The sequence below is a fragment of the Sapajus apella genome, unplaced genomic scaffold, assembly GCF_009761245.1.
Source record: "Sapajus apella isolate SASKATOON/1434 unplaced genomic scaffold, GSC_monkey_1.0 scaffold47, whole genome shotgun sequence".
Taxonomy (NCBI): Eukaryota; Metazoa; Chordata; class Mammalia; order Primates; family Cebidae; genus Sapajus; species Sapajus apella.
Window position 1 is genome coordinate 1,592,271 of NW_022436987.1, and position 24,274 is coordinate 1,616,544.

At 44.3% G+C, this 24,274-nt stretch overlaps 1 protein-coding gene across 4 annotated transcripts; it reads right to left on the reverse strand.

The window, feature by feature from the left end:
* Window positions 1–189: 189 nt before the first annotated feature.
* On the reverse strand, window positions 190–23,136 carry FAM160A2 (family with sequence similarity 160 member A2). Of its 4 annotated transcripts, none has more exons than XM_032240551.1 (12): window positions 22,977–23,136; window positions 13,130–13,458; window positions 12,361–12,999; window positions 11,833–11,991; window positions 11,561–11,647; window positions 11,192–11,359; window positions 7,726–7,805; window positions 7,355–7,518; window positions 6,133–6,912; window positions 3,504–3,682; window positions 3,184–3,346; window positions 190–720 (listed from the first exon to the last, which is right to left on the reverse strand). In XM_032240551.1, exons 2-12 carry the CDS (start codon window positions 13,265–13,267, stop codon window positions 359–361), a joined length of 2,919 nt encoding a protein of 972 aa, XP_032096442.1. In that variant the 5' UTR covers window positions 13,268–13,458; window positions 22,977–23,136; the 3' UTR covers window positions 190–358. The 4 variants fall into 4 exon arrangements, 3 of the variants coding, with proteins under 3 accessions (XP_032096442.1, XP_032096441.1, XP_032096443.1); XM_032240550.1 differs by having other exon boundaries at window positions 191–720; window positions 7,313–7,518; XR_004257558.1 differs by having other exon boundaries at window positions 469–720; window positions 3,481–3,682; window positions 7,313–7,518.
* Between the last annotated feature and the right edge of the window lie 1,138 nt (window positions 23,137–24,274).

The following is a 24,274-nucleotide window of genomic DNA, read 5'->3' on the forward strand; positions in this document are numbered from 1 at the left end:
TGCTTATTTCTTCTGGGATCTAGAGAAGAGGGAAGAGTCCCTCCACCCTCTAAGGACAAAAGAGGTATTTTGAAACCCTGGCATCAATGTCCTCACCAAAGAGAAAATACTCCTGACCACCTCCCCCACTATGTACAAACTTTCCTGGGGCCCCAGCCCCATAGAAAAAAGAATGGGAAAGAAAAATGAGCACAGAATAGAGATTTCCCTTTTATACATATTGCAACAAGTTCTCCATAAAACATTCATCTGAAATAAATTAAAAAGTCCTTTTGCCACTGCCTCCAAACATAAAAAGGAACCTGTGCCCTAGCCCGAGCCCAGGCCACCCATGGCCCTGATTGTCCATGGAAGAAAGTTAAGGATTGAGGGGCCCATAGCCTGAGATGGGAGGGCCAGATCCTTCCTCTGAAGTCTCCAACAAGAAAGGTGAGGTGACAGCATGAGCCTGGGAGATGGCAGCCAACTCCTTGAGAAATTCAGGGAAAATGACTGCACAGTAGACGGCATTCTTGACTCGAAGAGCCTCACCTTGGCGCTCAGGGGCCCCGCCCCGAGGGGGTAGAACTGGAGTTGAAGCCCCAGGGGAGCCCCCACTTAGGCCAAGTCCTGCTCCATCTCGCCCAGGCTGAAGGACCAATTGTGCCGCCTGCCGGGCCCTGGTTGGACTGTGTGCATGCCGCAGGAGTAAATCCCCGAAGGATGGCCTCCGGCTCTTCACTGGGAATAAACAGGGGTATCATGAAGGTGCTGGGATCAGGGAACCTCCCTTGGACTGAGAGGGGAGATTCCCCCACCCCCTAGGTTCTTGGACTTCTCCTTTAGGGTTCTGAGGAAATGGAAAAAAGGACAAAATGGACCAGAAATGAACCTCAGGTACCACTTCCTGTCCCATCCCTGAAGTTGACTCTGAGGACTAGAGTGAAGAAGAGTTCTTACTCTAACACCAAAAAATACTGCCTGCCTAGCCTTTTTCCCTCTATCCAGCCTCCCAACCCAGCCAACCATCCTTCTCAGTCTTAACCAATCAACACTTCAGCCACTTCATTCCCAGTCAAGATTGCTTCCTTCTCCATGCCCTCTCACCCTGATGAATCCTCCTCTTTCTAATCACTATTCTACCACCAGCAAGCTATTTCTCCTCTGTCCATAGCATGCCCTGATTTCATGCTTCCCATCACCCTCCCAAACTAGTCACCCACTTCCATCTTCCCCAGCCTGTCTATAACACCCAACCCACATCCTCTGCTCCTACAGTATCCACAGGTGCTATATATGCAGTTATAGTTCAGTGACAATTTCACTTCTGTCATACTCTGCTATCCCTCCAAGATCTGCTCTCCTGTACCACCACTTCACCATTCACCAGTCCCTGTCCTATATCAAAGCCTCTCTTCCACGGGTTGTGGCCAATTTCAAGTCAGCTTAGACTCAAGTGAGCCATTTAAAACACTGTCTTCTTGCCTCTAACATTCTGCCTAGATTTCTGGGTAAGGATCCATTTCCTACCTCTAATACTGGCTACAGAAGTACTATACAGATCTATTAAAACTGGCATTCAGAGCCCTTCACAACCAGGCTCACACTCCTCCTACAACTTCTTTTCAAACTCTCCACACCCCATCTTGCTTTTGTGTCCACATCTATCTTCTTGGAACCCTCCAGTCACTTTTCATGCCCTGTACCTCCCTCTGCCTAAATTTTCCTCTCCCCACTTTTTTCACCATTCCAGGCTTAATTTTACTATCCCTGCTTCTGTAGAAAACCTCCTCCGATTTGTCTTCCAGTGACTCCCAATTGTTCTCCCCTTATCTTAACATACTTAATTTATTTCTGTATCTTCTACTTCATATGCTAACCTGTGAGCTTAAGGGTTTAGACTATGTTTGTCTACCTTGTCTACCTGGACCCTCCACAATGACCCCAGCACCAGAACTGTAGAAGGAAGAAATATTCACAATACTAGACCACGAAGAAATCATGCTAAAGAACTTTACCTGAGACTTCACAGCTGTGCAGTAACTTTTGTGGTATTCTCTTCCCAACCCACACACATTTCTCATTAAGCCTCCATCTCTGCTTTCAGCATATCATTTTGCCTTCTGCTTCAATTAGTAAATAAAGAATGACACAAAATCCCTTTCTCCTCTACACTTCACAACTCCATTGACACATGTCATTTCCTCCTTGCTCTCTGCTCATTTGCCTCATAGGGAGAAAAACCAAAAGCCTTTTCCTGTCTGAAGTTAACCCTTTTCTATTGCTCTAGATCCCATTATTCCCAACACCTTTAGGAACTTGCTCCCTCTGGTATTACATTCCTCTAGTCACTTTCCAGATTGTACATTCTTTCAAGGCAGAAATTGTATCTTGTAACTCCCTGATTTTCCTGTACCAAAGACAATGCCTGGCACGTATGGAAAAAGTTTTAGATACTTATTAAGCGAAAAGTCTAGACTTAAAGCTTCATACTCATATTTAATTCTTCCTCCTTCCTTATACCACTCACCAACTCCACCAACACTTCCCTTCCATGTCCACTTAATTCTAATTCAAGCCTCCCTGGTAACATCTGCATTATGACAGAAGCCTCCTGATGCTTCCTGCTCTTTTCTCCTAGCTTGACTTCATCTGAGCTAACACACTAATCTCTCCACTTCCAGATTTAGAACTTCCAGTGGTTTCTCACTACCTAAAACATTACAACTTCTACTCTGAGAAATTCAGCTCCAGCCAAATCTCTCTAGCCTACTACCAACTATTCTACCACCTTTTAAATCCCCTACTCCAACTGAACAGTCCAAAATTTCTCCTGGAAAAAAAAAAAAAAAAGATTCCCCACTCCTTTGCCTACCTAAGTCCTACCCAACTCTCAAGGCCCATGTCAAATGTCATGTCCTTTACTAGCTGTAATAATATCACAACCTAGAGACTACTCTGTCCTCTTTTCTTTCTTGTCCCCAAATTCTAGAGTAGTTTTTGCTAGAACTGCTGATCTGGCTCTTAATGGATAGAGCTATGTTCTATTGTTCTATCCTCTGACCTGATGACAAACATAAGGACTCAATTTCCTACAACTCTCCAGGTCCTGGCACAACATTTCACTCTTGATAAGGCTCAATTAACCTGGGTTAATAGGCTATCTAGGGAAGGCAGGTATGGGTGTGGTGGGATAGGCCTCACCTAGGGGATCAGAACGGCGCGGGGCAGGTCCTCCTGCAGGGCCCTCAGCCCAGTCCAACTTGCCACGGGCAATGAGGTACTTCTTGGCTTTAGATAGCAGTGCTGGGAAGTCTTCCTGGGAAGCCGCAAAGTTCTCAATCTTATTCTTCACAGAGCCCAGCACCTATGAAGCACAACTTCATGACATTTCTGAGCAGCTCTAGACCAATACAGTCCTTTCTAGTCCCACTGGGCCTGTTCCCAGCCCACCCAGGGTCACTAGCTGCGGGCCTGGCCCACCACGGAGCCTGGACGCACCCATGCATGCATGCATCGCACACCTGCAGCAGGGACTTGACACTGGGCTGGAAGACCATGTTGGTGTTGAGCAGGAAAGAGCGGAGCAGGGGCTGGGGGTGACAGGCCAGCTGGGCCACCAGCCCCGTCAGCAGGAAGTTGACATAGACGGAGTTCTGCAGCATGTTCTCGAGTTTGGCAAAGAGCACAGCCATGAAGGGGCCTGGGTTGGGGGGGAGGTGGGCACAAGGATACAAGGCCTGAACACAATGCACATCGCACGCATTCCTCCCCAAAACAAGAGACCCCCACCAGATGAAAAGTATTTGTATGTCAGCCTCTGGGTATGTTTAAATATCCCGTGGCCACCTATTCTGGAGGAAATAAGATGGCAGACACCATATGGACTCACCAGAGTCCAGATGCCAGCTTTACAACACATTCAAGCTGAAGAGCCATGTCTTAGGCTCTGGAGTCCGAGAGATCTGGTTTCATCGGCTTTGCCCTTTACTAATTACATTACTGGACAAGTCAAAACTCTCCAAGTCTTAGTTTGTTAGTTGGTAAAACAGGAAAATATACCTACCTCATAAGGTGATGAAGAGGATCAAAGTGTTATGAATATAAAGCATTTAGCCTAAGATCTGGCAAATTTTAAGTGTTCAATTATAACCATAAGCTACAATTACATATTCTGTGTTTATAATAGATTCACCCAAGAGGCACAATAGAAGAACAATAGATAGAGAAAGTAGTTCTGACCAAAAAGAATTAGGTTCCACAAAAACCAGAGAACACTAAACCTGGTCAGAAAAAAAGCAAGAAGATGGTGTTGCAAAGACAAAGTAACTATGTGAGCCAATGTAAAGTTAGGGAAAAATCTGTGGCAGGCCAGAGAGACATCAATTTTGTCTTTCAGAAGCTGGGAACCAAGAAGGTGGAACAGAATATGTAGTAAAAGGATAGCGTAGTGCAGGGGCAGAGAAACTGACTGAGGACAGACTCTGGTGGGAGAGAAGGGAAGGAAAAGGATCAGCATTATCTACTGGGAAAACTGACCTCAGCTAAGCCATATCACCAGCAGTAGGCCTCTATAACCATCACAGTCCTTCTGATCAGGGATTTTTTTGGGGGAAGGGAGAGTATCTAAGAACTGTACTATGAATTGAAACAGGAGAATGATGGAGGGCAGGAGGGAGTGAATCCTGAAAAAGATTCTGAAACATCTTCCACTCCAGGTGCACATGACTAGCATTAGCTTCAAAACAACTCTAACTTAACAGGGTCCTAAGATACCCCGTAACTTTGTCCTCTTCATTTCCTGGAAGTTTCTTGCAAAAAAACAGTTCAAAAAGCTCAGATTAGTTTACAAAGAAGAAAAAGGACAAAAGCTTCAATTAATACTTCAAGACTGTGGTAAAACCTGCACATCATCTCCTAGTGGTATTGAGCAGAAATGAACAGAGCAGAGGCCGAATAAATGGAAAGATGTATTTTCTGTAGGAGGCAAGAAGAGGGAATTGGCACAACTCCAGAGCAGAAGCCCTGGTGCTGGACAAGCAGGATGGCCAGCATCTCCCAGGCCCAGTCAGGACATGAACTTACCAAGGCATGACAATCCGACTGTGAACAACTGGAAGATGAGTGTTTGCCTTAGTCAACTTAAACCTGCCATGCACCCAGAGATAGTGAACAGCTACCACTTGCTAAATTCTCACAATGTGCCATAATTGTAGTTAAGTGATTTATATGCATCTATGGCAGAGATGGGAGGCTGTTTGGTATGCCTAATCCAAAGCCTGTGATCTTAGCCTTAGCCACTACATTACTTCTCAGAGGTGGGCTTTTTTTTTTTTTATTTGTTTGTTTGGTTGGTTTTCCTGGCCTGAGGTTTGGAATGGTGGGGTAAGCTAGTTCTCGTAGAAAAATAAAGAAGAGATAGTCCAACCACTCAAATCGAGTCTAGCTCCAGGCCATCCTTGAGAGTCCAAAAGAACTCAGTCAGGAAGCTCAGGGTCACGCTCTGTCATTTGCCTTCAAAGAGGTTGCACCCTATCTGCTTAAGACAGTCTTAGTGTTACTGGGCAGTCACGGCAACCAAGAAGGTACAAGGACAGTGAAAAGGAAAAATCTGAAATCAAGTCCTTCTTTGAAGAGGTAGAGAGGAAGGAGCTGAGTAGGGAGAAAAACAGAAGGTTAACCCTAGGCCCCAGGAGAGCTGACAGAAAATCCAATACCCAGACAGATAAACTGGAGGGAATGGCATAGAGTGTGTTTACAGGTGCCTCTCATACAGGATAGCATATATATCTTCCACATGGTTCAGGAATATTGCTGTGATTCACCAGGGAACACCAAACATAGAATATCCTAATTACGAATTGAAGGAAATGGCCAGACTAGGCAAAGAGGAGGAACATGCACATAGGACAGACATACAAGGCTCAAATATAAGTCAATATTCAAACCAGCACAAGCATGGAAGACAGACAGACAGACATAGGGGCACAAGTATGACATGACATTATCTGGAAGTGATGCAAGCAGGATGGATGAGGGGCTAGGCATGTACACAGAAATGACATTGCCAAGAAGTCTAAGAAACCAGCACAAACATGTCAAGAACGTGCAAAAAGAGTACACAAAAGAGAAGACCTAGGCTAAGAAGCTTACCAGTAAAGGGCTGGCTTGGCAGCTGGTTGAGAGTCCGCAAAGGGCTGCTGAGGAAGGGGCCAGGGGGCTCAGGGGGACAGGTGAAGCTCTCGTAGGCCTCCTCCTCCTCAAGGGGTAGTGGAGGTTCTAAGGGGAACTCTGAGCCAGCTCCCCCATTGCTCAATGCCACCTCTAGCTCCCGGAGCTCCTGCCCAAAGCCCTCTAGTCCTGCCATGCCTTCAGAGGTACCCTCTAGTAGTTCCCCAGCTCCCTCCTTTGGCACCAGACGAACCTTCTTGGCCCCCTCAGGCCATGATCCTGGCACTCCATTGAGCTGGGGAGGGGACAGGTGGCCAGGGCCCTCCCCTGGAGCCCCAGCCAGCCCCCTACTCCCCAGCTCTTCCTCCTCCCCTTCCCCCACATTGTTCCTGTCCTCCTCAGGAAGTAGGCCGCGTTTCTTAGTCCGAGAGCCGAAAGGACTGGGCTCAGGAGAGGGCCGCTCGCCATCATAGGGGGCAGACCAGGTACGACAGGCTCGGACACAGCGGTCCACACCACGACGTGCCTCACGCAGATACTCCAGGTAATTGTCTTCCAGCTCTCCAGGCTCCTCTGCAGGGCTAGGCCGTCGGCCAGGGCTGGAGGCTGGGGATGCAGAAAGCCCTGGTGAGCAAGGGGCTGGGCCTGGAGACTCAGAGCCACCCAGGCTCTGCTGCCGCAGGAAGAGAGCCAGACGAGACGGTGTGGAGGGTCGGGGTACTGTCACCACAGAAGAAGAGTCCACACTTGGGCTTCCAGGACCTGCAGGGGGAAAAAATATAAGAGAAATTGAGGAGAGGTTCAGGAGGAGAGATAAGACACCCAGGGAGACTAAGACAGAAGGCAATTGGGAGGCAGAAACATGGAACCTATTCAGACAGCTAACTCTCCAACCTCCTAACTAACCTTATCCTAATCCATCACCTCTACTCACCACCATCACCACCGAAGAAACAATGGAAACAGGAAGAGTATACAACCAAAGAGAAGAACAAGAATAGTTTGGCCAAAAGTTCCACTCTAATTTTCTTTGGTGAGTGTAAGGATCCTCCCTGCAAGACACCCTCATCAACCTCCCCAAAGACAGAATGTCACTCGTGGCCACCTTCCTCCCCTCACCCCAGCAACCCCTTGCTACACTTCCCAAGAACCCAGGCCATACCCGTGATGTCCTCCCTTCTCCCTGTCTCTCTGCTAGGCCCACCTCGTGCCCACGAGGCATGCTCTGGACGAGGTGGGCTGGGGGCATGGTGGCGACAACAGCGTGGAATTAGGGAGAGAAACTTGTCAGCTGCTCGTCCATATAGGTCCACATCACGCACAGCTGGCTTCTGGCTCAGCATAACGTGGTTACATGGAACAAGATACCTGAGAAAGACATCAGAAAGGGGACACAGGGTAGATCAGGAAGGAAGGACAGGGCCTAGGAGAACATCAGGCCAATGAAACTATATGGTTAAGCCAGGCTCCAAGTAAAAACTCATGAGCAACCCCAATACAGCCCATTGCCCCAGCAATGCACAAAACCCTGAGGCTTCAGGGTCAGCCATCCCTCAGCCCTGCCCCCACAGATACCTGAGAACCAGCTGCAGCAGGACATCCTCACAGCTGAGGTTCAGGAGAGTCCTGAAGAGACTCAGAGAGACCATGCAGAGCTGGTGGGGGGAGGGAAGAAGGGAGGAAGGGAGTCACCTTAAGAGCTCTCTACCCTCCAAGCCATTCACCAAATGGGAACCCCCTAACCCCAAGCCCAGCCAACCATTCTTAGAGGAACTCCTAGAGGTCCACACACCAGGCCTGGCATGTAGTCATGCAAGTATTAGCTAAATGATCACTAGATCTTTGTGAGCAAGACTTTACTATTCAAACAAATGAAGCATCACAGACCTAGTGGACTTCTATAGATTCTCTAGCTACATATGCCTGGTCAGCAAAGACTCCAGCAATACTTGAATGAAAATCCATGAAAAGAGACTAAGGAATACTGTGATTGAGTGAATGACTAACAGGAGACAACAGAAACATGGTAATTAAGTGAATGCCTGCCAGAAGGGACTGTAGCAACACAGTAACTGAATGCCTACCAATAAGAAACTACAGGGAACTGGGAAGATTCCCAACTGGGAAGTAGGTGGGGCTGCCAACATGAAGTCTGAGTCACCTCTCTAACACTACTGTATCTCTCAGAAGGCAGGATAAAGAACAGCTCAAGGGCAGCTGACAGGAAAAAAAGTAGGTGGGTCAAGTTTAGGGGAAACCTTTTATTTTAGAAAGGAAGAAGGTTGGTTCATCTCTGACTAAGCAAACAAAACAAACATGTAAACTCTCCCTCACTCCTCTCAATCTTCCTAGCACTTTCTCTACACTTCCCTTATAGCAAGTATGTCAGACAGCTTGAGCTCCCTGAAGACAACTTAATAGGTCTCGGTCTAGGGCACTATCTGAACATTTAGGCATTCATTATTTGCTAAATGACCATGGGAGAATTAAAAGTCAACCACACAGCAAGAAAAACATGAAACAACAGTTCACATTTTGAATAGCACGGATGTTCAGGAGGCTATCCTAAATGACCACTTACTGAAAAGTAGTATGGTGGGTAGAAAAGTGGTCCCTCAAAGGTGACCACATACTAATCTCCAGACCCTAAAAATACTTCAGCTTATGTGGCAGAAATGACTCCACAGATGTGATTAAGATTATGGAATTTGAAAGGAAATTATCCTAGATATCCACAAATAATAGAGATCCATAGATATCTATTACCTATGGATGAAGAGGGGCCATGAGCCAAGGAATCTGGTTGCTCTACAGGCAGAGAATGTTCCTCAGTTGACAGCCAGCAAGAAGACAAGAGATCTCAATCCCACAACTGCTAGAAAATTAATTCTGCCAACAATAGAAATAAGCAAGAAAATAAATCTTCCTCTATGGCCTCCTGAAAAGAACACACACCCCACCCCTCAAAATCTTGATTTTAGCCTGGTGAGATCCATGTCATATGTATGACCTACAAAGCTGTAAGATAATAAATCTGTTTTAAGCATTAGGTTTGATAATTCATTATGACAGCAATAGGAAATTAACACAGGCTGGTTAGCCAAAATTAGTCACTTCAAGGCACACAAGACAGGCTACTTAAGTTACAAAGTCAAGCCAAAGAATCAAGGTTGAAAGGACCAGACAGTGCAAAGGAGGGCATCTACATGTTTAACATGGGCATCCTGAAATTAGAAGAGATCTGGTTCTTCCAAGAACCAGGAACCAAGAAGAAACATCCCAACAACACGTAAGGCTCCTAAGACCAGGGGACCAAATGGAAAACTAATAGAAACAACTACTAAAAATCAAACATAGTGAGGAATAATAAAAGTTAGGATAAGTTAAGACAAAGGAAAGATAGACAGAAACAACAGATAAAACCTCACAAAGAAAATCAACTGTCTCTAAACATGAACAGGACAACCTGAGGCCAATCATGGCCTAATTTCAGCATAATGAGGAAAAAAATACTTTTGGTATCTTTGTAAAATTAAAGCTTTAGTATCTATTCCCTAATCGTTCCAATAAATCTTAACCCCAGGCATCTATCATGATTACTTTTTGGAAAATTTTAATGCCCTGAGCCTACTCCCAGAGATTCAAGAAATCTGAGGTAGAGCTCAGAATCTCTTATAGTTGTTAGTTGTCATCTTCAAAGATTCACAGATGTTTCTGAAGTATACACTTGGTTTAGAAACACTGGTTTAATCAGTTAGTCTGGAATATTTCTTAATACACGGTCAGAAACTGTACCTATACAAAACATAGCTATCCAGGAAACTGATCTGGAACCCCACTACCAAGTACCTTATTATCTAGAGGTTTTCAAGAGCCCTTAGTGATGAAAGAATTTCTATTTTAAACACATGGATCTATTTTAAACACATAGATCCAGGGAACTTCAACTTGTAATAAAAGAAGGAACCAAAAATGGTCCCAGAGCCAAAATAAATGCCATGAAGTCCATGGCTAAATAATTGCTTTATTCTCCTGGAAAGCCTTAAGTCTTTATAACTTGGAAACTAGTCACTCCCATGTTATATATATTTCTATGTGTTAACAACCAAACTTCCTGCATGGTCTTCCAGGTCATGCATGATCTGGATTTTACCCCCTCTATTTTTACCTCATTTCCTTCTTCCCCTTGCTCACTATACCTCCAGTCTTTCATTTCTTCAAACGCATTAAGCTATTCCCCCATTTGATCTTTTGCATGCTGTTTCCTCTGCTTTCCGGTTCTTCTACTTGATTAATAGGTTAACTCCTTTATGATCTTCATGGTCTCAGTTTGTTGTCATCTCTTCAGAGAGGTCTTCCTTGACCACCCTATTATTTCTAAGCACTCTAGCTCTCTCATAACCCCGACCACAACTTATTAATATGTTTGCTTGTCTATCTTCTCTACAAAGTAAGCTCCATGAAGTCAGCAACAATGTCTACCTGACATTGTATCCCCAGCACCAGCAAACAGTATGGCACACAGTGAACATTCAATAAAAATGTTTAGGAGGAAGAACCAAAAGTAGATAGGTGCGTGGATGAGTGTTCCAAGTTATAGTTAAAATGCAGCAAATCTAAAGAAGAAAGAAGGTAAGCATATCAGTAGCACCTGGATCATCTATCAAAGCAGACACACAACCTAAAGTGCTCTCAAGTCGCCCATAGCAGGCCACAGAGTGATAAACAGTTTTTAGAGAACTCAGGCCAACACTATATTACAAACACGGCATAGTAGCAAAACCTATAGTCATGATGAACAGCCAAAGTCATCCAGAAAAGGTGACTGTGTTCTAGATTCACATATTATAAAAGCAGGGGAGGAGATTAAAATCTGTACCAAAAATGGTTAAAAGTTTAATGTGGGACAGTTAATGACACTTAATTTTGAAGTGACTGCTAGAAATAAAGGTCAAAGAAGGCAGGAACACCCTCCCAGAACAAAGGTCAGAGAGAGAAGATGGCTCACCCACGTAAGCCAGGATAGAGGTAAGAGCCATACCCGGGAGTTGCTGCCAATACGGGCAACAAGGGTGTCGAGGATGGTGTGGGTGTCATGCCGGTGCAACAACAGGAATCGCAGGAAGGTGCGGAGCAAAGCAGGCTCTGAGATGCTCCGCAGGAAAAGCTCCAGATAGGCGGTACTGGCGATCATCTCCTCCACAGAGGTCTGGACAAAGAGAAGGGAAAGTCTGGAAGTGCACAGCTTTCCTGTACATACAGAGCCATCTTCTCTGGATACTAAGAGAAATCAGGAGAAGACAGGGGAAAAGGGAGGAGTACTCTACCCACTGCCTCCTACATTAGTCCTGGCACTGAGGTTACCACTGTAGTCTAGCCCCTTATCTGCCTTGCCACCCATGATTCTCACCTTGTGCAAGGCAGGACCCATAACAGGCACCAGGAATCCATTATGGATATAATCAACCAACTGCTTCTGCACCAGGGGGTGAGCCACCTGTAGGAGTGCAATAGAGAAGGGGGAGGGTTATGAGGAGACCACTGCCTGGAAGGGAGTAGAATGGTACACTATAGATAGGCATCCTACTTCCAAGATGGAAAAATCACAGAACTCCAGGGAATGTACCCCCTCCTACCTCAAGAATGACCAAGGGCCAGGCCTCCAGGAAACTCCAGTCCTACCTGAATTACTGCGTTGCAGAACTCTAGGGAACTCATGAAGAGTGCAAGGGCTGGCACTCCCAGCCAGTCTTCCCGTCGCAGGCAGTGCCAATCATCCCCTGGAACCTCAATCTTTCGAGGCAGTGACGAGTACAGAGCACTGAGCCCTGTGGCCAGCACCTATGAGAAGTTACCAAAGGCTCATACATAAAATATGTTTATAAAATATAAAAGGTGGAACAGGGGAGCTATTAATCCAGAGTTTTGATGGGAATAGGGGTATAAGCTATTACCAAAGCAAGCATTTGGTTACCCAATGTGCCAGAAACTCACCTAGAATCATGGGCCTACGAGGAGCCTTAGTATCTGCACTATCCACCTAAGCCCATGATTCATAACGACTGCAACGCCAGGGGGCTGCTTTCAAACCCAGGAACTACTTCTTAGGGGAAAGGGCCCTGGTACATAGCCTCTCCCATTTCCTGGATAGGAAGGTACTGTCCAGTATCTACATGCCATACCCTACCCTCCATGCCAGGGGGTGCTAACCGGGCAGAAGTACGAGTGATCTGCGATGTAGCGGCCCACAGTAGGGCTCCCAGCTGACAAAGCCATGAGAAGAAGTAGGGCATCACGAGCCTGCTGGCCCAGGGCGCCCTCTCGATGCACAAAAGGGACAAGGCAAGAAAAGAGAAGAAGACGGGGAGCAGCTCCAGGCTCAGGAGGTGGCTGCAGGAAGAACTCGAGCAATGAAGGCTCCCGGGCCACACAAACACACAGCTGGCTGAGAAGTAGCACCAGGCCTTCATCCAATGCTGGGCTACTGGGCACAGGGCGGCCACAGGCATCCAGCAGGGTGAGTAGAGCCTGACGAACGGGACCATGCCGCAACAGTGGCTGGCGAGCTTCGCTCACTAGCATCTCAAATAGTTTCAGTTGCTCAGCCCGCCGTTCCTCGACCCCATCCCCAAGCTCATCCCATTGCAGCTGCCATGTCAACACACGGGTCAGCAGATCCTCCCGCAGAGCAAACTCCAGCAGGGGCCCAGGGCCTGTAGGGGCTGAGGGAACTGCACGATCCTCTGCCAGCAGTGTCAACATCTGGTAAGTGTGGTTACGAACAGCACTGAGATCATCTGCACCCCCAGGAGCTGCCCGAGGACCTTGCCGCTCCAGGATTCGTACCACCTAGGGAAAAAGGACAGAAGATGGAAGGAATCTAAGATGGTAAAGTGACTAAATGGGATGGTGAGAACACAGAAGGTTGGGAGAACTCAGGTGGTCAGCAGACAAGGCCCTTTGGCATACAGTCTCCTACCTGGGACCAATGATTCTTGAAGACCATGAGGCAGGTCTCAGGGTCAGCCATGACTGGGGTCTGCAGATTGGCCCCTTGAGGTATACGGTGCCCAGGGCCCCGGGAGGCCAGTCTGCTCAGCCAATTCATCCTCTCCATGAGGCAGGCTGGGCAGGCCCGGCAGCCAGAGGCCTACAATCTGAGGATTTGCCAACTGGAGGTTTTCTCCACTTGTGTCTGCAATCTGCTTCATCCGGTCTGTAGGAGCCAGTAGCTGCCCATGGAGCCAGAGGTTATACCAGGCTGGAATGGCAAGCCCAGAGGTCACTGCCCAGTCCAGATTTATGTATCTAATTCAGAGAAGAGATAATGGAAGGGATAAACAGAGGCTCACTCCACTGAAAACTCCACACACCTACATATACATACACACACAGTCAGCAGCTGACATGTCTAAAACAGAACTCAGATTTCTACCACCAAACCTGTTACCCCTTCAACCTTCTCCATTTCAAAAAAAAAAAAAAAAAACCAAAGTTAACTTAAATGCCTAAATGCTCAAGCTGAAAATGTGCACATTATCCTTATTTGTTCTTTTCTTTACTTCCAATATCCAATTCATCAGCAAACCCTATCATCTCTACCTTCAAAATATGTCTATTACAGTAGCTTCCAATCTGGTCTCCATGATTCCATTATTATCCCCCTGAGGGTTTTCACAGCAACCAGAGTGATATTTTTTAAATCTAAATTATATGACCCATCCTCTGTTGAATACTCTCCAATAATTTCCTATCACATGATAATAGTTCAAATTCCTTATCTTAGCCTACAGGAGCCTAAATAATCTAATCCGTATAACTTCCTACCATTCTCCTTCTCACTCACACTTTAATGACACAGGCCTTCTTGAATACTTTGTTCCCTCTGCATAGAATGTCCTTCTCCTGCTCTTCACATTGCTGTCATTGCTCAGTTTGTTTTTTTTCAAATGCCATCTCCCCAGAGAGGCCCTGCTTAACAACTCTATCTAAATAGCACATCTTCTCACCTTCACTCTCTAGCTTCCTAATTCTTTCTTCTTAGCAGTTTTCACTATCTGAAACTATATATTTATTTGTCTATCTTCCCCACATTAGGTAGCTTCTTTGAGGGCAAGGTTTGTCTTACTGTGTCTGTTGTGTCCCCAGGACCTAGGGACTCAATAACTATTTGTTAAATGTATGAATACGGAAGCAAATTAATGGATGGATGGATGGATGGATGAATGAATGAACAAACGAACAATCAATCAAGAAATCCAGCCTTGATCTGACTCTAACCCTCTGGGACTACTGAAGAAGAAATTTCTTTCTGTCTATCACAGGTGCTTCCCTAAAAACCTACCCAGTGACCTATGAGAGATGAGCAAATAGACCCCTAACTGACTGAATACTCTTAAGAGGAAGAATTCAGAGCCAACCAATAAAGCAGAGCTGGTTTCTTTCCAGTAAGGAAGACAGACACATTCCCATCTCCACTCCTGCCAGACATATCCAAAACTTGCTCCCAGGAAAATGATAAGACATCCTCACAAGAAAAAGGAAAAAAGTACCAAGTAGCTATTGGCCTAGTTCCTTCTCCTTTACAGCCACCACACCCTCATCAGTACAGTCTCTCATAAGCAGAAAACCTTGAGAGGAAAGGTGTGGTTCAGTTGTCCTTCCTCTTTATACTCAACAAAGGCTGAAGGAATCCAGAGATCTGGCCCAGCCCCACATTTTGCCCTAAGGTTATATTAACAACATCTCTGTTCACCCAGATACTCTCTCACACAATTTCCAGTTCACAAGTAAAGGAAGGTAGCAACTATGTTTAAGGAAAACTTCTATAGAATAGGTGAGTCTTATAAAGGGAGGGGTCAGTCCTAAAGAGCAAGTAAGGCTTACTCATTAACTCAATGTACATTCATATGGATAAAGTACTGGGCACTGTTCTAAATAAGCACTGGATATAACAAAGATGGATAAAAACAGTTGAGATAGCATAAACGTAAATCCAACAAATATTGTAAATAGAGGTATTTATAAAAAGTGTCATGGGGCACGAAGGAAAGCAACTAACTCTGCCTGGGGTGCTATTAGAGGGTTGGGTTCCACAGAGGTTAATACTGAACACAGATCTTTAATAATGACATACTGATTAAGTAGAGAGCAGAGGGAAAGGTTTTCTTCATATTAAAAACAGTATGTACAAAACTATGGTGCTGTAAAAGAACACGACAAATTCAAAGAACAGTTGCAAATTGAGTGTGCCTTAATCACAGACTATTCAGAGAAGAGAAGCACAAAATTACTGGAAGGGTAAATATGGGTGAATGTTATAAATATCACTAAATATTATGCTGAGGAGTTTAGGTTTTATCTATCACCCTAGAAACAAAGGAGGTTTTTAAACAAGAAAAAAGACCAAATTGGTCTTTAAAAATATGTCAGATAACAGTATAAAGTGGAGCAGAGAGAGATGGATTGCGGTGGACAATTTATAAGAAGCTGTTTCCATAGTCCATTCAAAAACAAAAAAAAAGTAACAACATCAACTATGGTAGCAAGAGAAATATTAGGAAAGATAAATCTGAGATTCAGCTCTATCTTAACATGTTCCATGCAATACTGAAAGCATTTATACCTGTAACACCTCTGCCAATCAATAGCAAGTTCCTTAACAAAATAAAAAACATCATTCATTTTTCTTTGAAACCACGGTGCAAACATAGAGCCTGAACTCAAATATCCTTGTGAAATTGAATGCTGAATTAATAATTTTAAGAGCAAACATATATTTACTACATGCCAGGCTCCATTCCAGCACTACATGAAATAGCTACATTAAGCCTCATAAAAACCCATTAAGTATTATTATCCACATTTTACATATGAGGAAATCAAAGCCCAGAGAGGTTAAATAAGTTGTCCAATGTTACTTAGCTGGTAAGTGACAGGACTAAGATGCAAATGCAGAATATCTGCCTCCAGATTTAAGTTAACCACAAAGTAAAAGCAACAAGACCTGGCAAATAAATGAGGGATAAGAGATAACTCTCATAAGTAGTATAGGAGATTCAGTAAAAGATAAAGCCATTAACAGACTAGAAACACATAACAAGGGGACTGTGTTTTAGAAAAGAAGATGAGTACAGTTTTGAACATGTTAAGTTTTGAGACATCTACAGGATATTCATGATGTCCAGAAAGCAAGTAGAAATACCACACTTGAGATAAGGAATAAAATCAAGACTAGAGATACAAATTCAAGAGTTAGCAGCTTATAGGTAACTATGAAGCTGTGGAAATAGATGGAAGTATCCAACGAAAACAGCAGATCATGAAAGAAGGGGAAAATTTGGGGAAAAACCAGGATGTAGGAAAGTTAAAAAGGAGGAGTCTTTAAAGAAGACTTTGAAGGTAGCCAGAAATAAAAGGAGAAATCCAACAAATAACGATAATCTAGACATCAAAAGAAAGAAAGCTTCAAGAAACTGAAGGTTGCCCATAGTGTATAGTTCCATAGAAAGATCAAGTAGAATGAAGACTAAAAACAGTGCAATCAAGTTTTTTATAAACTTAGGAAAAGTAGTTGGTTAAAGAATAGGAATCGAAATGTAAGATGTACTTTCAGGAAATTCAGTGAAATGAGAAAGGATAAAAATAGGGCCATAGCTTAAAGAAGTTGTGGTAAGGGGAGTCAAGAAAAAGCATTTTGTTTTGCTTTAGGATGGAGAGCCTCAAGGGCGTTTGTCGAGTGAGAGAAGTAGTCTGAAGAAAATGACAAGTTATAAATAAATAAGATAGAGATAAATGACAGAAAAATCAGATATACTCAGAAAAATAGGCATGCCACATTTTCTGAGAGAGGAAGAAAAGAGTAAAAACCAAAGGATGGGTGCTACTTCAGGCAAATCTGAAAGTGAAGAAAGAGAGAAGCTAAGATCCACCAACAACCCCCACCCCACCTTCCCTCCCTCACTCACCTAGAAGAATAGGGATGAGAGAGAATAAAATGGGTAAGAAAGTGGCAAAGCCACTGAAGCAATGCTCAGTCTTGCATACATGGATTCTTAATAAATCATCAACACAGCCACAAAGACTAGTAGCCATCAGCAGCAGGGATGCACTGGAAACAAGTACTTATCCACCCACCCAGCTATTTATTGGTCTCAACTAGGCATGGGCTGGAAAAGGTAAAGTCAACAGCTGAGAAAAGTGGTAAGCACTCTCCCTTATGACTAGCCCCTCTTACAGTTATTAACACTGGGATACTGCACCATCCTTTGCTCGTTTCCTTAAACCCTAACCATACTTTTGTAAATATAGTCCCTTTATTAAACTCTTCCCAAACCCAGCTTAAGCTATCTGCCACCTGTAAAGAGCCTCACCGAAAAAAGAGTATTACTGTTTATGGAACACTTTTCTCAATCATATCTCATTTGAGGACTGAAAACAAAGAGAGATCCTATAGTCAAACAAGAATAATACAAAGTAGTAGGTAAAGTCTGAACTCTGGGGTCCCTCAATGGTTTAAATCTCAGTCCACCATTTTCCAGCTGTGTGACCTTAAATAAATCATTTCACATATCTGAGCCTTATCTATAAATTCCTGATGGAATAACTACTGCTAGTTTTAAAAATTAAATAATATCCTATGTAGCATTCAACCATAAAGCAGGGTCTCTGTAAATTATATATCCCTTTCCTCCTTCCTTCTCCTGATCCTATTTGACCCAGGTGCCCATATCTCTGAGAGAAGAGATACAACCTGCTCTGATGAGTTCATCCTTATGGCCTCCCAGACATACCTCAGTCAGCTAAAGAAAGGCTAAGCATTCAGTCTCATTAAGGTCTTAACAGGTCCAAAACTAAACTGCCTTCAGCTTCGGGAATTTAATTCCAAACATTAACTGCTCCTACCTTACAATATACCTGGGGTACCCATTACTGCGCCACCACTTGACCAACAGAGGGCACTGTCATGGAACCAAAGAAGATTGGCCTCCAAGACATTTCCTCATCCACCTGCCCACCCCAGTTCCACAATCCCATTTCAAAGACTTCAAGAGAAGATACTGGAATCAGCATCTCAGATTCCAAAAGCCAACACTTAAACTGGGTCCTGTTCACATACAACAAAAGCATAAACGAAAGTCACAGTTTGCTATTGCCATCACCAACTTAGACTCTGCAACGTTCAGAAGAAGAAAAAGAAGAAGTTAAAATCACCAACTTCTTATGGTGTCCTTTCCTCCCACAGCAAAGTCCAAAAAGAAAAAAAAAAAAAAAAAAAAAAGCACAACCCCCTACCCTCCAGATTTACGTTCAGGCTCAGCCACAGAGTAAAAAGGAGAAGGAGCTGATCTCTCAGACCCAAAATGGCCAAGAACAGGCACTCACCTTACAGCCCAAAATACAGCCTTACAGCCACACACAGCAAGAGTGACAATGAACCTCAGCAGACATAGGACAGGAAGTGGCTCAGCCTCACTTATGAACCTTTGCCCAGCGAGAGGCAAAGAGGAGGGAGCTGGGGGCAGGGATATACCTGCAATACCTACATTGGACAGGGAGAGACCAAAATGATCTTCCAAGAACAGGTCAGTAAAATTCTGTGGTTTCTCTCTCCTTACTATGGCTCTTCCTAGGCAAGAAGACTAATTACTGACCTAAGAAGGATAAATGGGCTGTTACCCTAAATACTGAAAGTAGAATGACCTAATTAAAATGTCATAGGACTACAAAGGGAAAAACAAACAAAAACCACCACCTACTAGGAACTTACTAATCTAGAGCTCAGCTTACACATATCTTTCCTGCTTTTCCATCCCTCAGACAAGTGGAATCTCAGCGTATGGGCCCAACTCATTCCCTCCCCTCCTCCCACACTTCTTCTTGTGGGGATCTCCTCATCTGACTCCAGCAGGGCCCTTGTAATTCACAAAAGCGAACTTCTATAATACAATGACTCCTCTTTACAACAAGGAATCCTCATGTCACACACAGTTATCTCTACCCTGACAAAGATGTCAAAAAGGAGGTGAAGCTGAACTAGATCCTAAAGGATAAGGAAAGTTTGCTGGGCAGAGAAGAAATGGCATTCCCAGTAGAGGAAGCAGCCATTACAAAGTGTTCAAGGCTCAAAAAAGTAACATGTTTTTAGGGAACTGTGAACAATTTATTCAAACTAGAACACAGATTAGGGAGTAGCAGATGATATTGGAGAGGTGAGCTGAAGCCCAATGATGCCATATTAAGAAATTTGGATGTTGTCCTACAGGACACAAAGAGCCAAAAGTTTTTAAGCACAAGAGTTCTGTGATCAGATATATATTTTCAGAAAAATCATTCTAGGGCTGAACTACAAAAGATCAAGTTTTAAGACAAAAATTGTTTTAAAAAAGTCACATGAGGTAAGGAGGAGCTAAACTAAAGCTTTAACAGTGAAGATGTAGCAATAGAGACATAGAGAAGAGAGATAACATAGAGGGAAATGTATTAAGATTTTAGCAAATGATTGAATGCAGGGAGCGAAAGAACAGAAAGTATGAAAGATGACAATGAAGTCCTTGCCTGGAATGAGATAGGGGAGATGAGTGTCCAAAGGCGGGCTTTTGGGGCAAAGACTGTGAGTTCTGTTTTGGACACGTTAATTTTGAGATAACTGTGGAGATACACAGTAGATCAATAAACATGTATATTTGGAATATGGGGAAAGACTGACACTAGATACAGAGAAGTAATCAATTCATGATATATTTTTTCTTTTCTTTTCTTTCTTTTTTTTTTAGATAGGGTCTCACTCTGTCACCCAGGCTGGAGTGCAGTGGCTTGACCTCATCTCACTGCAATCTCTACCTCCCAGGGTCAAGCAATCCTCCCATTTCAGCCTATGGAGTAGCTGGGACCACAAGCATACACAACCTGGCTAATTTTTGATGTTTTATTTGGCGGTAACTTTTTTTTTTTTTTTTTTTTTTGGTAGAAATGGGGTTTCAAAATGTTGCCCAGGTTGGTCTCAAACTCCTGAGCTCAAACGATCTGCCTGCCTCGGCCTCCTAAAGTGCTAGGATTACAGGTGTGAGCCACCACATTCGTTCTATTATGATATATTTTCACATTTCACATTACCTCTCTAAATTGAAATTATCTTTTCATATGTCTATCTCTCCCAACAAGACCAAAAACCCCTTGAGAGCTCAGATGATCATGTTTTATTCATCTTGTTATCCCACAAAATGTGAGCAGCACAAGTACAAACTATATCTTCAAGAAGTATTTGTTGAATTAATAAATGAATTCATTCTCCCAGCACTTAGTAGAGTGCCTGACCCAGAGCAGATATGGAATAAATGATTAACACAGTACCCTAAACATGCTATTATCTCTATTTCATAATCCTTGTGTATGTTTCATCTTCTCAGACCTACCACTCGGCTATATGACACAAATCAAAATCCATTATACTTAATGCACTACTATTTCAACAGTTTGGTATAGCAAACAATAAACTTACCAAATCGTGTGCTTTCTCCATTATAACCAAGAATTTAGACAGTTCCTAAAAACCCTCTAATATCTGACTTGATTCATCCTATGACTATCATATGATCCACTATCAAGATGTGATCCATGCATTACATATACCTGTTCCAATCTCACTGCCACAACATTAAACATAATCCTCATCCCTATGTCACCCTCACAGTCCCTTTACCGTCTTTTGGAAATAGAACGAACAATTACAAATCATTAAAAAATCCTCTCACATTACCTTCAGTGTCTATTATAAATCTTCTTTCCCCAAGACTCTCTTACTCTGAGACAAAATTCTGGGTTCAACTTTGCCACTGTATGATATGTGACCTCTGGCTTTTGAATTTAATTTCTCATCTATAAAATGAAAATTCCTGTCTTTGTCACTTCACAAGTATCTACATAAATCAGTATAATAAAATTTGAAATCGCTATGTAAAGCATGAATGTTGCTCAGATGTCAAATTATACAGAATCATTGTATAAATGTATGCTTCTTCAACCTAATACAACAGCCACACCATCAACACTCTAAATTTCTAGAGTTCATAAAGCTATAATTTTTAAAATTAAAAATTGGGTTGTCACTTTTCATTTGTGTATAAGATTTAAAAAAAAAAAAAAAAAAACAAACACTATCTACTGTCACCATTACTTCATCAATGAAAGAGCACTTCAAGACCAAAAGAATAGGAATGATAATCTCTGAGAAAAAATTTATCTTCATGAATAACTATGGTGTCTTTGTTTCTCTCCTTCCATCTTGGATGGATGATAATTTTATCAAGTACAGGGTCCTTGACCCAGTGTTTAGGAACCACCACTCCGAACTCCAAACTATACACGCAGGTCCTATAAAGTTCTGTCTGGGCAAGTTGCTAAGGGTTCCACTAGTATGGAGGCCTGTTTGGTCTCCAGAAAGAAGCAATGAGAATATGCCACAGGATAGAATAGTTGGCTCTGAAGCTACATTCTGGAAAAGAATGGGGACTGAGGCTAATTCTCAGGGAATAGTCTGGAGAGGAAAGACTTAGCTCCTCCTGAGTCTGGAAAGAATCAGGATGTCCCAACCCCATGGCAGACTATCAGTAGAAAGGAAAATTTACTAGTGTGAACGTGGCCATTATCACTGAATGCCAACCCAACTTTCCAGAATTCCATGTGCATTTGGGTTGGTGGGGAGAAAGGGACCTAAAAAATCCCTAGCAAGATGAAACCAATTACAGGGTGTGGGGAGAAAGAGATGAATTTTCAGGTGGTTGAAATGTTCAATATCTTGAGAGTGATGGTTTCACAGGTGTGTACACAGGTCAAAACTCATCAAATGTACTTTTTAAATATAATATAAACTAGCTTTTTAAAAAATTCAACTGTAAGAAAGGAGAGCAAAGCCATCCTGTTTGGGAGCCTAAATATAGTGTTGTATAGGGCAAACTATATGACCTCCATAAAAGTAGAATTAGCAACTGAAAATGGTCAATCCAATCAAAGACCCACAGTTAAGCATAGGTAAGGAGCAACAGTTGAATAAGGTTGTCCAGAAGCAGGTAGAGAGAAAACACAAGCTGTGATAGTGCAAAACCCTTCATGAGAGGGCCCATCTTCAACTATGCAGTCCAAAGGAGAAACTCGAAGGAAATGAAGTTTCAGTGACTACTCTGTTAAAGACTGAACCTCAGATATGATTTTCATTATCACATTTCTATTGCCCATGACACCTTCATTTTCTCGTCCTCCAGAATATGGAAAGTCCATGGGAGCAGAGGAGTCAAGTGCACAATACTTCCACCCAAGCTGCCCTACCCTGTCTAAAACTATTACTCTCACTGGGCAGAACAGTCCATCATCGAAGGAGGCCCAGAACCAACCTTTCACCTTTATCCAAGTCTCACAGCCCTAATTTCCTCCTTCCATGGCCCGCCTTCAACTCCCTCACCAATTTGCCGCCAGCCCACAGGCTCCCACCTTCGCCTTTGACTCTCCCTCGCCTCGCGCAGGCCTTACCCCCTCACTCTAGTCCCCGGGTATCCCTCACCCCACCAGCCCTCAGTAGCCCCAGACCTAGTAAACCGTGTTCAGGAGTCCCTTCAACTTGGCACCTCCGAAAACATCCAAGCCCCTCACAGACCCTCATTTGTCCATTCACCTGTAAGCTCCCACCTTTCTCCCCTATCTTAGACACTTACTCCCGGACCCTCACCACCTGCCAATCCCTCACAACCAGTACAGTAACCAAACCCAGTACATTTTTTCCCAGTCTCTCAGCCCCTCCAAGCGCCTCTCCAGGCCCTCTGGCCCGTGCGTACCGTTCACTCACGGAACGCCGACCCTGGCCAGGCCCGGTCGTCACGGCTGTTAGGTGAGTTCAGGCCGCCGCCATCGCTTCTCAGGCGCACCATCCGCGCCCCGCCCCGCGCCACACGCAGCCGCACCCCCGCGCACCATACGTAACCACCCGGAGACGCACGACTGGGCAATGGCGTGCCAGCTCATTGGCTGAGCCGGACCAAACCGGAGCAGGGACGCTTGTTTCCTGGCAACGGCCGAACGCAGGGGTGGGGACACCCACAGCATTCCGAGTAAGGAGCACCGCCTCTCCTCCCGGTTCCGCCCCATTCGTGCGTAAACCCCGCCCCTCAGAAGGACTCCGGCGTGTCACCTGGGAAGGCCTCCGGGGAGGTGGAGGCCCGCAGGGCGGAGGCGGAGCCCGGGAAGGAAAGGTCGAACCAGAGGGCAGAAGGCGGGACCTAAGGAGAGATGCGACTTTTAGAGGCAGGGAAAAGTCAGAAAGGCGGGGCTTGGGAGAGATGGAGCCGGAAGAAATACGTAGAAGAAAGGGGTGGGGCCACGGGTTCCGGGCGAAGCTTGGAGTGGAAGAGTGGGTGTGGAGGGCGTGGCTATCACGAAAGATTACCTGTAGACGTGAGAGAAGGAATCAGTAGGTGGGCCCGACCTGCGGAAAAGCTGACCCCTAGAGAGGGCTGACTGTGGGGAATCTAGTTCATTTTTGCTCCATCGTGGTGCATAGCTTGGTCTCTACTTTAGTACCCCAGCAGTGACTGCCCCTGGCTCCCCCAGCATCTTTGTGCTGTGCTGCTCCGTGACCCCTTGAGCGCTGAATCAAGAAACACGGAATAAGTGCTTGCATGTCCAGCTGGATTCCAGATCAATTAGAACCGGCCTCTGCTCTCCAGGACCTCAGAGAATTGCAATGTAGTGTAATAAGTGCAATACTGTGGGGGCCATCTAGGAGCAGCACTTAGCATGATTTGCATGTACAGTATAGAGAATGAGAGGAACGTAGGTTGAAGGAGCTTAGGGAAGACTTCCAGGAGGTGTCTAAGCCGAGTGTTGGGAAACAAGCAAGAATAAGATAAACTAAAATAGAAAAACAGAAGTTTCAGATAAGGTCTGTAGTTTTAAAGGTATTTTACCAATATTAAATACCTGGTTTTTTTGTTTGTTTGTCTGTTTGTTTTTTTTTTTTTTTTGAGACGGAGTTTCACTCATGTTACCCAGGCTGGAGTGCAATGGCGCGATCTCGGCTCACCGCAACCTCCGCCTCCCGGGTTCAGGCAATTCTCCTGCCTCAGCCTCCTGAGTA